This window comes from Taudactylus pleione, unplaced genomic scaffold, assembly GCF_031769625.1.
Source record: "Taudactylus pleione unplaced genomic scaffold, aTauple2 ptg000148l, whole genome shotgun sequence".
Lineage (NCBI taxonomy): Eukaryota > Metazoa > Chordata > Amphibia > Anura > Myobatrachidae > Taudactylus > Taudactylus pleione.
Window position 1 is genome coordinate 2,026,986 of NW_028284550.1, and position 16,126 is coordinate 2,043,111.

Here is a 16,126-nt window from a genome sequence, read left to right on the forward strand (position 1 = left end):
ATAAAAGACTTTGACGAGTCCCCAAGATCACTTAAAGTTAGGAAATAAGAAACTGCAGTTATACCCTTATCTAGTTCTATAATTGTATACAAAGTGCTGACATGAGCTGAACAAATAAAGTCACCCTCCTGCCAGGTATAATCTGAAATTTTTCTAAGCACATTACCTGTATCCTTTAAATATGTTTTTGTGGTCTGTACAATCGGCTGTAGGTAAAAATCAACCATAGCTGAGAGATTACTGGTTAAACTATTACATACAGCAATAATTGGATGACCAGGAGGGTGAAGGGGGTCCTTGTGAATTTTAAGGAGCATGTGTAATAATGGCCAAGTATCAAAAAGGTTATATGATAATATGATGCATGTAGAAATCACAATGGCTTTGTCATTTCATACTGATCATTTATCAACAAATACAGAAAGACTGCTACTATGTGCGGCTATTGTAGACGTTTGGAAGACTGCTGCACACTAAAGTTATTATACATCTACATATCAAACTAATTTATTGCCTCTACTTTTGAAAAATTGCAACATATCAGCTGCTGAATATTGATATACTGTTTTGTAAACATGTTGAATTAACATTATTTTACTTATACTATGTGGGGCATCTAAAGGATAGAGAATTTTTATGCTATTATTGCATGCACTATACATTTATTATACAGGCATTTTATATGTATATTTGTTTTTTATTTTAATTTCCCATTCATTTTTTTGTAGTGTATTTTATATTTGTGTACCATACATTAAATAATTATTTTCCTAGATTCAGTATTTATTTTCCAATTTTCAATATACACATTACATTCAAATATTATTATTTTTTTTATTTATCCAAATTTATTACATATAAGTGCTATATGTATAATCTTTATAAATCACAAATTAATGAATCATGACCATGATGATGAAAACAGAATAGAAAATATGAATGAAATTAGAAAGATTTGCTTTCCTCCTATGGAGGGGTATATAGGAGAGGCCAACATACACCCCAACAATCCAACAGTGTCCTGACAACAACAATTTTATAAAGTCAAAAGGGGTGTTGGATTCTCAGTTAGGGACAGTTGATTTTGTACAGTATTGCCACTTTTAACTATTTTTTTAGGGAACATATATAGATATACAAGTGTTACATATCAAATTAATTAGAACAGACTGCTAGTGTGTCCTAGTCTTATTGCATTTCAACTTAGATGCATTTTCGATAATACTCTGAATGTATAGTTGCCAGGAATCTCTCTTCTCTTCAGATGCTGCTATTGATATAATATTGTTGAGTGTTCCAGAATTACTTTCTGCCCCTCAAGAGGTGATTAATATCCAGTTGTGAATACACAATCGCATCCTAAAAAAATAACATGAAAAAAAAAAAATTCAATAAAGGCATTATAAAATAATGTGTGAGTTCTATATCTCCAATACTGTTATTCCCATTTATGTATATTTTAATGTATATTTGCCAATTAGCAACAATATAGAGGAGTATCCCTGGTTTTTAAAAATTTCAAAACAACCTTTTAATACTGTCAAAATGCACAGTACAATTCCTCCTTCCTGTATATTGATTGCAATTCCCTTAGCCGCTTTGCCTTCTAAAAGTTGAACAAGCAAAAAACACGCATTGGCGTTTTCACTGCACAAGAATGTTATCAGCAAGATCAAAATATGAATTAATTGTTATCAACATGGGTAATGATACCAATGTAATACAGGACCAGATTAATAATGGGGCAGATGGGGCTACAAGGTCCAGGCTTCCACATAGAAATAGACCTATCATCTTGACAGTATGATGAGAAAAACTGCCTAGCTGCTAAGTATTACACTTGTATGTCTATTTATCTCACAAAATGATGCAATTCTCCTACTTTTATGTGTTTAAGGAGACAGTGTGGCTGATAGTGTGGGGTGTGTACAGGCCCACATGGCACAGACCACACCCACACAGCACTGTTCACGCCCACACAACACTGGCCACACCTCCTCTGCTACTCACTATACGTCTGAGCAAGACCGTCAGGCACAGATCTTATCGTGAATCACTGAATCGGACGGCTAGCACAGAGAGCAATAGACAGCTTAGAGAGGTAATAAACAGGTGGTGATCGTTACAAGTATATAATTCATTATCCTCCCCTGTGATGCTCTCCTAATTGGCAGCTAATAGGTAAAGGACCTCACGCAGCACTAACAGAAGTCTTACACAACATTTTCCAAGTGGGAGACAGCATCTCTTGCCCAGGATTGTGAAGACACCATGGGACCCCCATATAACTGGAGCATTGCGGAGCACAGGTGAGAGATTATTTCTTATTTTAATTACCTCACCTGATTCCATCTGGATATACATTTTTGATTTTGGTATAATATATGATGTAACTCTTAGCAAGACAGCCGATTGCTGTGTTTGAGAATCACAGGTAGTGGACTACAAAAATGGAAACCAATATAAAATAACTTAATGTGTTGGGCCGCTGCTTGCCACTAGTATGGTCTGAATGCACCGGGACATATGAATGGATTACCAGTGTCTGGAATAGTGCAGAAAGGATGCACTACTGTTCTTCCACAAGCAAGTCTCTCAAAGGAGATTTGACTTATGGCGGTGAAAAAACACAGGCTCAGGTGTTTTCCATAATGTCCCAAGTGTGTTCAGATCTGGAAAAAGAGGAGGCCACGTCGTGTAACATCTGTGTCATGCTTATCAATCAACGGAGCGTATACATCCCCTCTACAACATTACAGAACCACCATACGCTTCACTGCTATAACAAGGGCTAAATTCTGAAGTTCTTCTTTCATTGGTGCCACACTTTAACTTTTTCAAGAATATATTTAAGAATAATTAATCTATCCAAGCACCTTCCTCCAATGCTTGGTGGTACATTGTCCATGCTCAGTGAACCACTGAGCTTGCAATATACATTTCCAGGTGTGATGTGGGGTTTATGTACTATAATTGGTCAGCAGTTGCTTGCCTTTCTGTCATTGCACTTTGAATAATTGCGTGGATATCATGATCTGGGAGTATGCCTACCTCCCACTGTTTTTGTTGATAATGTCTTTCTCCTGCAGAGTGAACTGACATGTCTTGGTCACTGAAGCCCTTGCCAAATGCAGGCTAACACTCAGCCCTCTTTCAAAGATGCTGTGGTCTGATCTTTCAGCCAAACAAAGCCATTATTACAGGCAACCAGGGAAATCCAGTATAAACCTTATTCATGACCCTGAACATACTAGATGTCATTTACTTAATGAATGCATGAGCTGCGTGTAAGCCCTTACTTTAAATATGCTGGTTGATGCTAATTTACTTATTTTTTTGTCCACATCTCTATTTGAAAGTGAATGGGGGTGTTCTGGCCACAGAGGGATGGACATGATTAGAAGAGGAGTCAGAGGTGGTGGGAAATGATTGGTTAGCTCACATCAAATCCTACGCTACTCTCATCAGTGTTCCGTCCACAGAGGGATGGACATGATTGGAAGAGGGGTTAGAGGTGGAGGGAAATGGTTGGTTAGCTCACAACAAATCCTATGCTGCTCTCATCAGTGTTCCGTCCACAGAGGGATGGACATGATTGGAAGAGGAGTCAGAGGTGGTGGGAAATGATTGGTTAGAGCACATGAAATCCTAAGCTGCCCTTATCAGTAGAGATGTGCGCAGACCCCCCACGTTTTGGTTTTGCTTCTAATTCATCATCAAGTTTTGGTTTCAAGTGTTTTGGTTCGAAGTCGGTTTTCGTTTTGGATTTCTTTAAAAAATTTATAAAAACAGCTATAATAATTTAATTTGGACCTGTTTTTATTCCTTTAGTATTATTAACATTAATAACATTAATTTATGCTCATTTCCAGTCAATTTTGACCTTAAATGCAATGCAAAGCTGGGACTTGATTCGTCTCTGTACCCCTTATTTGGGGTGTGTTCAGTTTTCAGGAAAACCAAACCCCACATCTCTACTACTCACCCCAAAATACCTTGTTCTTCTCAAATTTCACCAAGGCTGATTAATATCATTATTACTATTAGCATTAGTAGTAGAATTATTATTATTATTATTGACCATATTTAATGGTGTAAGGTGGCCAAACCTCTTTAAGCAACAAGTCCTTAATATTTGTATTAGTATTTGTTTTTTGTTTGCTTTAACATTACCTATTGTATCTTACTATGTTTCTGCATGGAGATTGGCCCCCAAAATACGGCTATTTTACATTTTAAGTTTCTTCAAAACTAAGTGAAGGCATTAAGCAGAGAACTGTGAAGGAAACGCGCACGCATTGTATCAGAATGTAAATAGCTATAGATGTTTCTAGGACAATTGTTCCAAATTCAAAAACATTCTCCCAAAATATTTTCGCGTAAAGTCATTTTAGTCTGTTCAAAGTATGTGTGCGCAATTATATTTACCTCAGCAACGGAATCCTGGGGCTTGGAGCTGCAAGTTTTACTATCTGGAATATAGAAACATACATAACTAATATATAATATAGGGGTTTTTGCCCACAAATATTCTTTAATAAATATGCTCCAAGATGTCAAATAGTCATATCCTACAACTGGAAATGTTACCTACTGTAAGTTTTAGTGCTAAAGTGCCAAAGGTTGTTTGCCTACAGTTTTTATATAGGTAAATCTGTCTGTACATGTGTGTGATGGTGATGGAGGTGTCTGGTTCTCTGGGTTTTGTGTTTCAAAAATGTGTTTATTACCTGTTTGCTTGTAGGTCCAGATGAGATGAGCAGACAGAGTTAGCAGCAGTACAAAAATCACAACAAGTATCAGGTATGTTTGACAATCACGGAAGGGATCACCTATGGAATGAAAGTTAACATTACATTATGGTACAGAACACATTCCAATGGTCATGGTCAAATATGAGGCTTATTCTGAGGTGGGACCAAGGCAAAAAAAAAGACTGAGCACTTGGATAAACTATGTTGCAATACAAGGGGAGCAAATATATTTATTTTTTTAAGCATGCAGGGTAAATACTGGCTGCTTTTGCATGTAGCCCGCAAATGCTAAACATCTTTATTATTACACTGCAATTTAGATCTGAGCTAGGACACACATAAATATAGTAAAATAGTAAATATCTTTTTGCGCAATGACAAGAGTAAATCCATGTTCATTTCGCCAGTTTGCAGTTTAATTTTACACAAACATTTTGAAAATACTTCCCCTCCCATGATGCATTGTTACCTCTCTCTGGTATTTCCCAGTGGATGCTGACAGGGGAGGAAGGAAACCAGACGTCACAGGTCACAGGCACCCCATGGCCCCAGGTGCCTCTGGGAAGTGAGATGAGGCTCAGGAAAGTCCAGGTCCCACCTGGCTCCTCCATAGAGATCATCCTGCCCCTGTGATGTGTGCCAGAGATGTTCCAGGTTACATGGACTGTGCGACGAGCCCCACGTACCACACAGGCCAGCTGTACAGTGGTGTTAGGGAGAGGAGGCCGGGCAGGAGCCAGGAGATGGACTGAGCTGCTGGGTGTGGAGCTGTCTGGGAAGTAGATGGTGGCAGTGTTACATAAACTATATAGTGCTAATTACATTTATACTGACTTAACAACATATGTTAATAAATATGGTCTTTCATTTCACATTTGCTGTATATCACCAATAGTCATCTAGCAGCATTGGCTTATGTGGAACTGACCCACACAACCACAATGTCACCTTTTTAGCATTTTCCATACATCCAAATTGGAGGGGAATCAATAATACCGATTCCGTAAGTTATTCCTTGTGTCATGTGTTAGGGATGGTCACAGGGCTTGATTCATTACAGATCACTATTGCGATCGCAGGTGCGATTACACACGCAGATCTGCTGCGAAGATATGCTAATGAATGCTATCGCAATGCCATTGCACAGCCAGCACAGAGACGCCCACTACCTCCCACTTCTCGTAATACCTTGCAGTCCTGCATATACATCGGGAACATGGAGTAACATCGGCCCCTCACGCACAATTAAAACAGGTCAGATCTTACTCAGAAATTGCTAACCTCGTCGCATGGAGTAAGAACTCAAGCTGCGTATGCCGTCGCAGTGGTTAATTTATGCACGCCCAAGTGATGGCGTCCAAACGGACCTGTGTTTCTCCGACCACTCCCCTTTCATCACCACCCAAACGCTGACCTGACATCACTCACTCTGCAATGGTTTTGTATCTCCGTGAGTGATCGCAGAGCAATAGCAATGCTAACTCATACACATGCACATTACGCAACAATCGGCCGCCTCCGTACGTTATCGCAATAATGATCCATGCTGAATGAGGCCCAGAGTACACACCCATCCCATCCTCAAACATGAAAACCCTCTACATGTGTCTGCTCTGTCTATCTACAGTGGGGGCAGAGAGCGTGATCCCATGGCCACGAATTTCAAGAGGGCACACCAAGTATTCTCTTTGTCAATCTGTTATGTAATTACAGTCATTGACAATAATATATGGGGGACTGGCGCTGAAACTATAACAATGTTGGCACCATCTTTATTTGATTTCTAAGTACAATACTGTCACCCAGGTGAAGCAGAAGCTATTGAAGATTTTGTAGTTACCCCATTATTTCCCTACAACTGATTGTCTACCCACTGGTGTCTGTGGGTCTAATATTCCCAGAATTCCTAAAAGTAGAGACCTAAGCCGGGTCCTCTTGGTTACGACCTATGGCAGTCATCACATTTCTTATTTCACTGATCATTTCATCTGTTCTGGTTTTGATACAACTATGCTGGGAGCAGTGATTTGGGCTGTAATTCGCCACTCCATAGAAGTCACTGCAGAGTTGAACAAAAATCAGACATAACAAGATTCACGTTGCACACATGGAACTAGATTAATCCACCCATCAGAAGACTGAGCTGTATACATCTCTGTGACCTCACAGCCCCCATCCATACACTTGGTTTCTTCCTGAAAAACTAACACACCCGAACTTTGGGGTTCCAAGCTGAATCGAGTACCAGTTCAGATCACTTTGGGGTTCCAAGTAGATCAGAGTCCCACCTCAGGCCTGCTGTAAGTTCAGAACTTGGATTTAAAACAGAATCTCGGTTCTGGGTTGCATGTAAACAGGTCCAAATTACATGATTTTAGCGTTTTATTAGCAATTTTTAGGCAATCCAAAACTGAATCCGAAATACAAAACACAGGGGCCCGCGCACATCTCTACTGTAAGATGGGAAACTCAGAAACAGGGTCTCTGTACAAGATCTTTGGGAAATTTGCTGTTTGTTGTACAAGGGTGGTCCCTATGCAACGGGGATCACTCGGGGTTCAGAGTTTCCATTATTGCACAGTAGATTATAGCTCTGCCACTGAAGGGCTCCCTACTCACAACACCTCTTGTGGAATATTTAGTGCATGATCATGAACATGTTATTCAATATCTTACCTGCCACAATCAGAGTTGTCCCATTGCTAAATTTTCCTAAGATATACATTGAAGTACAGTAATAAACTCCGGAATCAGTAGCCTGTATATTGTGTATCTCCAGCTTAGCTGTGTATTTATCATTTTTACAGGCATATTTGGGTGTATTATGATCATGTGCACAAGATTTAACAAGCACAGGAGCTTCTCCTGATCTCCAGCTCTTTCTGTACCAGGAGATATGAGTTCCAGCTTCTAGACTTTTATTAGAAAAACAGCTGATAACTGCAGCAGCATTAACATCCGCAAACACCGTGTCCTGCAGCTGGTACAGAACCATCCGAGCGACAGTCACTGCAAAATAAAAGATCAATGTTACATATAAAATATTTAAATTACTTGTCTAATGGTAGATAGCACTAATGCATTATGGACCTCATTCAGGGGTTCATTCATCATATTAATTATCAGAGGCTGGGCGCCCCCCAATTATTACATATCTTCAAGTAGCAGCAGTGGCTACATATACATCGGAGCAAATCAACATTGCTCCGGTACAGAGGCAGCTGATCTCCGAAAGGAGCAGTGAAACTTAGCAGTGCCGAGTGTAACTCATCAGTGCTAGTGCGCCTGTGTGACCTGGGTGTGATGCAGGCACACAAAGCCCCGGTGTTTGGCAGAAGGAGCCTGGACAGGGGCAGATTCCTTCCCATATGGAAGGAGCAGGGGTGCGGGAGCAAATGGCATCTGAAAATGGCGAATGCTCCCGCAGTCAAGCTCCGAAAATTTTATATTTTCTGAGCTTGATGAATTTAGGTCCCCATACTAGTGGGGGACAGCGGCAGATGTACCAATTTATCTGTGGTTGGGATGCCGACACTCAAATTACTGTCCCTGGAATCCTGACGCAAATTAGGATGCCGACGGTAAGCAGCGGGGTTGGGGGGGAAGGTTAGGTTTAGGGGTTAGGCACTAGGGGGAGGGTAATGGCTAGGGGTTAGGCACTGGGGGGGAGGGTTAGGGTACGGAGAGGGGGAGGGTAGGTACAGGCACTGGGGGGGTGGGTTAGGGTACGGAGAGGGGGTGGTTAGATACAGGCACTAGGGGGGGAGGTTAGGGTTAGGCACAAAAGAGGGAGGGTGAAGGTAGGGAGAGGGTTAGCATACCGACCAACGGTAACGATTCTGACCGGCGGTATCCAGACTGCCGGCATCCCATACCCAACCCATCTGCAAGATATATATGGTATCAGCTCTGCAGCACAGCCAACCAGATATGTCTGTGAACTATGTAAATCACAGACGTATCTTCTGTACACACCTGCTGTCACACTTGCTATATGTTGTTAGTAAAATTGCTACGGCTGCGATCTAATAGTAGGATTATAGAGTACTGAACACTCATTTTAAAATATAAAGTGTGTGTGGTTCCTCCTCTGTTTGGGAAGGGGACGGATGCTGATATGTTTATTAGGGTGGACTCTAAAAAAAATAAAATGTTATACTTGTGTATTGTTCAATTAGCATTTAACGTGCTCCAAGTGACTGGGGAACTTCTTACCGACATTACGGCCACTTACTGTAATGTGCGCGAGTTGTACACTGTGTTTTGCGCATCTTTTGTGCTCGCAGTGAAGCCACGCCCTCTGCTGTATACCTGGTGTATCTGCCCCTGTTACTTATACAGGGAGGCTGGTGCATGCAGGCCCGACGGACGATGTCCCTGATGACGCGCAGGAGCGAGCATCATCAGCGACATAGCCGGTACACACTGGCCAATGTGGACGCTATGTGACATATCGTCTAGTGTGTACCCGGCTTACCTGCTGTATTTATATTGTGTCTGGGGTCAGGTTACCGTCACCTCTCTGCCATAGAAGAAAGAGAAGGCACACATGTTGCAGTGTACATGATTATCTGGACTTACCCAATCCTCTTTACACAGCTGGTGAGTGTTACACTATAGTGGGGAAGTGTTACAATGGCATTTACATAGCATTTCTATTGTTCTCACAAAATGATGCAATGTATATTTACCTTTACATATTTAGGGAGACATTGGGGCTGATATTATAGGGATGTACACGCCTACATGACACTGGCCACACCCACACAGCACTGGCCACACCCACACAGCACTGGCCACACCCACACAGCACTGGCCACACCTTCGCTTCTCAAAATAGGCCCTTTGACATTTTCAGTCCTAGGCCCATGAGACCCTTAATCCGGCCCTGCTTGTGATGAGAGAGGGGTATCAGATAGAAGCAGTAAACCAGCCTGGGACCTTCTCTTAATGGGGAGAATGACAGTGACAATTCCCTATTGCTTTTAATTATTGCCATGTGGTTGGGGTCCGACAGTTATTATGTAGACACCATAATGTTGACATGTTCAACATGTAGACAACCAAAATGTCAATTGGTACATAATTGTTGATGCCCAATTTTAAGCCTAACACTAACCCCAGTGCTACCACCAATCCCAACTCTAACCCAAACCTTAGCCCTAACTCTATCCCCAACCTCAAAAGTTCTATTGTTGAGATTTTGACTGTATGTATATTTCATTTGTCAACATTTGCACTGTCTTGAAATTTTGCAGGTTTTGATCTGTATGATTGAGAGACATTGTTGGGAACCTTTTCTCTAAACTTCATAGAGCAAACACGGCTGACCCCAAGAGATCAAGAGGCTGGAGATTATCATTTAGATGTAGAGGAAGGGCATGGAGATGCCACCACACGTCATAAGGTAGTGGGCAAATTGCTGCCAGATGGACTGATAGTTTGGCAGACATCAACTAATTATTGAGTAGAGCAGTAATATCACCATTGCCCTCACCATGGTAACCCCTAGGTTCAGTGTTTCCACTTTAGGATTTTTTTCCTGGCTTTTGGCAAAGTTATGGTATACTGTTTCCCCCTTTGGATATTTTTTTTCCTAGTAGGATAGAATTATCTTTACTGTTTTGAATTTTTTTTTTTACTGTAGTTAGTTTTCTCAGATCTCCTGTTATGTAATTACCACATCATCTTAAGAAAAAAAAAAAGTGTCAGGGAATTTTTCCTGGAAAACAAAGACAAAAAAAAACAGGTAGAGACCAGGCAATCTGAATTTTTGAAAGTGGAAACACTGCTTACGGTAGGTCTCCCCAGAGCAAGAGAAAGCAAACACAGCTGCTGTAAATAAAAACTGCCTTATACATTTTATCACTAGTGTCATATAGAGCCACGATCTGCATAGCATATTTATGTACGTCTTTGTTAATCTACAGTGCAAGACATATATTAACTTCAGGATGCTGGGAATTTATTAAAATGAGAATATTAGGATTTCCTGTATTTACTAATAGCACTCCTGTAGCAAGAGATTAACCTAAATGAGCACGAATTTAACCGATTTTCTGCCGCAATCACATATTGCCTATCGGCATCTATGATCTTGCATCAAAAAAAATTATTTTATTTTTTATTTTTCAATTTTGCATTGTGGAAAAATGGATAAAAATAACCCTCTGCTATCCTGCCTTCCTGGACCTTCCTAAAAACTTGAAATTGAGATAAGCTCATTATTGATCCTTTATTGTTTACATTAACTTGGTCTTTGCATTATGTTTTCTATGCATTTTACCATATTCATTGTATTATTTATGTGTTTTTAATTGTGCAAACCTTTATTGCACAGTTACCCTCTTTTGAAAATAAATAGCATTTTTATACTTAATTCAGTGAACACTTGTGGGTTTTTATATATATTCATATATTTATTTTGTTGCACTATCAACACCTTATATGGTTTTATATATATTTATATATTTAGATTCAAAAAATGGCTGGCACTGAATACTTTACATGTCCATCTCACCTGGGTGCCTCCCAAACTTGCATAATATAATAATATATTTATATACTTATTTATGTTTCAATTAAATATCAATTGCACTGAAATACTTTACATGATTGTTGTTAAATTGATTGTAACAATCCAATAAAACACTTTACATGGTTGCTGAACACGAACTAATTATTTTATAGTTTGCACACAGGCACTTTATATTCACTTAAGTGAGAATTTATTATTTCTTTATGACACACGGCATCAAGCACTTTCAGGCCCTACACATATCAACTTTATTTTATACATATATATATATATATATATATATATATATATAAATAAATATATTTATATATTTATTTTTTTTATTTTTTTGGGGGGGGGAATACACTTTGCATATATTATTGTTGCAGGACCTCTCAGGGTTTATACGCCAGTGATTTCAGTATTCCTAAACTTACATATGATTTTACGTTATGTCCAAAGGATCAATTTTTTCCACCATGTTTGAAACATTTGGACATTTTAAATATGATCAGAAACCAGAAAACATGTACAGTGCTTGGTGGCACTCAAAAATACAATATAAACAGACTTCAAATATTTATTAGATATAGGATTTAAATTAGGATTAAATTAAATCCACAAGTAGATAACTCCCGGGAGTGTTAAAGTAAATAACAATAGAAACATATCAATAAGAAAAAATGATTAAATAAAAATAATAATAAAAGCAGTCAATTCTATAAATATACAAAGGTAGCACTGTTAGGATGAAATGTATTCATAAGTAACGAAACTCAAATCAGACACCGTAACAACAAGTCTCTAGCATCAATCTGGGAACATGTTACTAAAAAGTCTAATTATCTTATTAATACAAGTTTGTGTCCAGATCATCCAGATGGAGACTTTTGACCTATTTACACAAATGCTGTAGGTGTTTCCTCATGGTACGGCATCCAGTAACCTGGGGCAGATAGTTCTCATTGCCCATTCCTGATTTAAGTTTGAAAAAAATGCTCATAGTTGTTCATTGTTCAATAAGCCATTGTACAAATATGCTATTTACTAACAAGTATATTCTGTATAAATCTTTTTTTAATGGTTATACATGTGGATCCGCCCTGGTAAATTTGGCAATGTGACAATAGACATGTGACTTTCCTGCACCTGTACTTTTGCCACAGCAGATGTAATGAGTTTATTTGCTCTCAATTCATGGCTAGAAGGGTTGTAAGGGGGAGATGTACTAAGCCTTGGAGAGAGGTAAAGTGGAGAGAGATAAAGTACCAACCAATCAGCTCCTAACTGTCATTTTTCAAGCACAGCCTGTAAAGTGACAGGAGATGATTGGTTTGTACTGTATCTCCCTCCCAGGCTTAGTACATTGACCCCTAAATCTCCCATACACCGGTGCTTCAATGTGCAGAATGCTTAAAGTTATACGTTATTGTGCTATATGCTCTGCTTGTGTGTAACATATATGTACATTAAATACAACAGAGAAGGCAAGATGATCTCTACAGTATAGAACATTTCATAGTATTGACTGTACTGTACTGTACATCATACAGAAATGTACCACACTTAGGGGGCAATTCAGTGACAATAAAACTAATCAGACTCAGCACCTGCTCCCCCCACACACAGATAGTATCAAGTGCAAACTTCCTAATCACACCGGCAGCAGATAAACGAAGAATCGTCAACTTCATACAAAGATGGATATACTAAAATATAGAAATATGAAATATAGAAATCTGCGCTGATGTAATAAAACTTACACTTATACACCAATAAATGATATTAGTATGTAAACATATCACACAAATGGCAATAATCACTACAGTACCATATACCAATATTCACTTCAGATATTCACATGTAGCAATCAGCACAGTGCTTGAAGCAAAGCAATCCGACCGGTTTGTGGGTAACTCACGGCCACAACATCACTATGTTATCAGATCTGAGTGATGCGCCCAGCTGCACCCTGTGGACGCACATCGCTAGGAATTGAATTGCCCCTTAGATATTTTCCATTTACCAAAAAGAAATATAGTTGTAACAAGGTAAGGGCAGGGTATTATTGTAAGGGAAGGGATATTTCATGTGGAAATCCCATGTAATTATCAAACTTTACTATTAATGTGCTCTTAGCCATTTGTGTAAGCCGGTGATGTCTGGGTGAATGAAGATGTGTAATAACCAGATTTACAGTAACTGTGAGTGTTTATATACATTATACTGCACTGTCCATTATTACAATGAAACAAATTCTATATGTATATATCTTACAGTAACTGTGAGTGTTTATATACATTATACTGCACTGTCCAATATTACAATGAAACAAATTCTATATGTATATACCTTACAGTTGAAGTAATGATGTATATTTGTATGAGTCAACATTTATTGCAAAACTAATATAAAGCATTTTAAAACAGTAGTGAATAATGACAAAAATGTCCTATATAACATGACATATATAGCTAGTGTAATCACGGAGAGAAGACAGGTGTAACACTAATAGGATAATATAAAGGTTTCTTACTGTCAGAAAGCAGGAGTAAGAGGAGAGGATTCATGTCTGTCCCCCAGTGATATACTGTTCGTATAATACATTACACTGTGTCTTAATACAGTACGTCTTTCCCAGGCACAGCTAAATCTACAGGGGTGAATCCCCGCCCTTTTTAGCACATTGATGCCACCAATACTGTACATTGTTCTTTATAGAGACTCAGTAAAGTGATTTTAACGCAAGTTTGTTGTGAATTTAGCTACAAGTTTTGACTTGTTAGGAATAACTAAAATTCTAAGTTTTACCATTATATAATATGTTTAATATTGTGATTTTAACATCTTCCTCTCTCCATGTTCTGAATATGTTTTGTCAGTTTAAAAACAACTGGGATTTAAAAAACAAACAAACCATACTCTTAAGGCGCACATCCACATGCCGACTAGGGAAACACAGTACGATTGCGACATCGCAATTGTACTGTCGTTCCCCATCCCCTGCAGTGCCTACACTGGACGATCTGTCATTCAGTGTAGGCACCCTCCCTCATCCCCGAACATGGCCAATCTGTCGTTATTGGCAGATTGACCGGCATGTTCGGGCGATGATTGATGTCAGAAACGACCGGCGGGAACGTGCATCGCTGGTCGTTTACGAAACGTGCATGCCCGATTTGTGCTCGATTTATCGCTCAATCGCTCTGTTTAATCGGGTAGTGGATGTGCGCCGTTACAGATGTTTTACCATTTTAAAATACAGTAAATGAATGTAAGTGTGCGCATTCTCCAATCACACAGTTGATGTAAAAACAAGGTAAGACGGCAATTTCAAGTTGAGCAGATTCCTCTGTTACAGTTAGTTGTGTATCAGTTATGAATTCCTATTAAAGGCGCACTTTATATATTCATTTTAGAAAATCCTGAAGATTTCCGGTAATAATACAGCTTAAACATATAATACAAACCTAATGACCAGAAATGTTTTCCCAGTTGGGCCACGTTCTGGCTGAGTAGTTGGATCACGTGGGACCTGTCAGTGAGACTGGTAGATGACCTCACACATGCGCTAATAACATTCACCGTGTTTGCTACTTTCTTTGGGGTTGATCTGATTGGTTATTCTCAGACAAAAAAGAAATATTTATTTTTATTATTACCAGTTATTTATATTGTGCACACATATTCTACAACACTAGAGAATATTTGGCCATTCACATCAGTTCCTGCCCCAGTGCAGCTTGCAATCTATATTCTCTATTAAATGTACAAACACACATATACACTAGATGTGCGCTGACCCCCGTGTTTTGGTTTTGGAACTGGATTCATCTTCATATTTTGATTTTGGTTTTGCAAAACCACCCTCAAGTGTTATTTTTTAATGATAAAAAGTTTTTAAAAACAGCAAAAATTATGTAATTTTTTGCAATCCAAAACCCCAAATTTTGATTTAAAATCTGTATTTCGAACCACTGGAAGATTAGAACCACAACTCGGATTTATCCGGATCTCCTCAGGAGATCAGAACCGCCACTCAGATCTATGCAGATTCACGAAATTCGGGTGGGTTCGGATTTCTGGAGAGCTGAACCGCACATATCTAAAATACAGTAGGTTTAATTTTGTCATGAACCAATTAACCTATCAGTATGCTTTTGGACCATGGGAGGAAACTGGGGCACCTGGAGGAAATCCATGCAAACACGAGTAGAACATACAAACTCCACACAGTTTGGTGGGAAACGAACCAACTGAAAGGGAAGCCATTGTTGTTTTCCAGCAGAAAGGCATTATGGTGAAGAAATGGCATCACTGTGAGGTTGAATTTTGGTGCTAAGTTTTTCTAGCAATGTAAGGCGTAGAACTGTCAGTCACCACGCAGATAGGCAATTGGTGTGAAGGAAGTCACATTCCTTTGGTGACTGCTGTGAGGTTAATTTACTGTTGGTTTGAGGAACTGATGTTGAATTAAGTGGTGTCAACTACAACACAATTTAGTTGACTAGACGGCCATTGACTGGAACAGTTACCTCAGGATAGTCTGCACCATAGTTAGGGAGAACCTGCTGCAACAGAAAATCACCAGAATTGATGACGTTTACAAAGCACTAAAACAACGCTAGGAGGATTCTTCTACAGCGATGGGTGTTTGGCTGTATATGTCCAGAAACTGGTGACATATTGGTAGCGGAAATACCAGATAGAAGTGCCAGAACTCTAGTGAGTGTTATAAAGTAAAACATTGCTGAAGGAGCTAACATAGAGTCTGATTCCTGGTGCGCCTACATGGCAGATGGATGGATGGAATGAAGCAGGCTTTCATCATCTGACAGTGAATCATGAGTACACA

The 16,126-nt window shown here is 39.2% G+C and overlaps 1 protein-coding gene across 2 annotated transcripts; it reads right to left on the reverse strand.

Annotated features, from left to right (window-relative positions):
- Nucleotides 1-1,302: 1,302 nt before the first annotated feature.
- Nucleotides 1,303-13,847, reverse strand: LOC148522284 (immunoglobulin alpha-2 heavy chain-like). Of its 2 annotated transcripts, none has more exons than XM_088474202.1 (5): nt 13,808-13,847; nt 7,431-7,763; nt 5,224-5,526; nt 4,429-4,472; nt 1,303-1,359 (listed from the first exon to the last, which is right to left on the reverse strand). In XM_088474202.1, exons 1-5 carry the CDS (start codon nt 13,839-13,841, stop codon nt 1,303-1,305), a joined length of 771 nt encoding a protein of 256 aa, XP_088330328.1. In that variant the 5' UTR covers nt 13,842-13,847. The 2 variants fall into 2 exon arrangements, with proteins under 2 accessions (XP_088330328.1, XP_088330327.1); XM_088474201.1 differs by lacking the exon at nt 13,808-13,847 and adding an exon at nt 4,731-4,832 and having other exon boundaries at nt 7,431-7,749.
- Between the last annotated feature and the right edge of the window lie 2,279 nt (nt 13,848-16,126).

Coding starts and splice junctions, on each gene's coding strand:
- LOC148522284 (XM_088474201.1), bottom strand. CDS start 7,749: ATGGTTCTGTACCAGCTGCAGGACACGGTGTTTGCGGATGTTAATGCT. Junction 5,527..7,430: donor GACAACTCTGATTGTGGCAG/GTAAGATATTGA, acceptor TCTACTTCCCAG/ACAGCTCCACACCCAGCAGC. Junction 4,473..4,730: donor CTGGACCTACAAGCAAACAG/GTAATAAACACA, acceptor TCTATATTCCAG/ATAGTAAAACTTGCAGCTCC.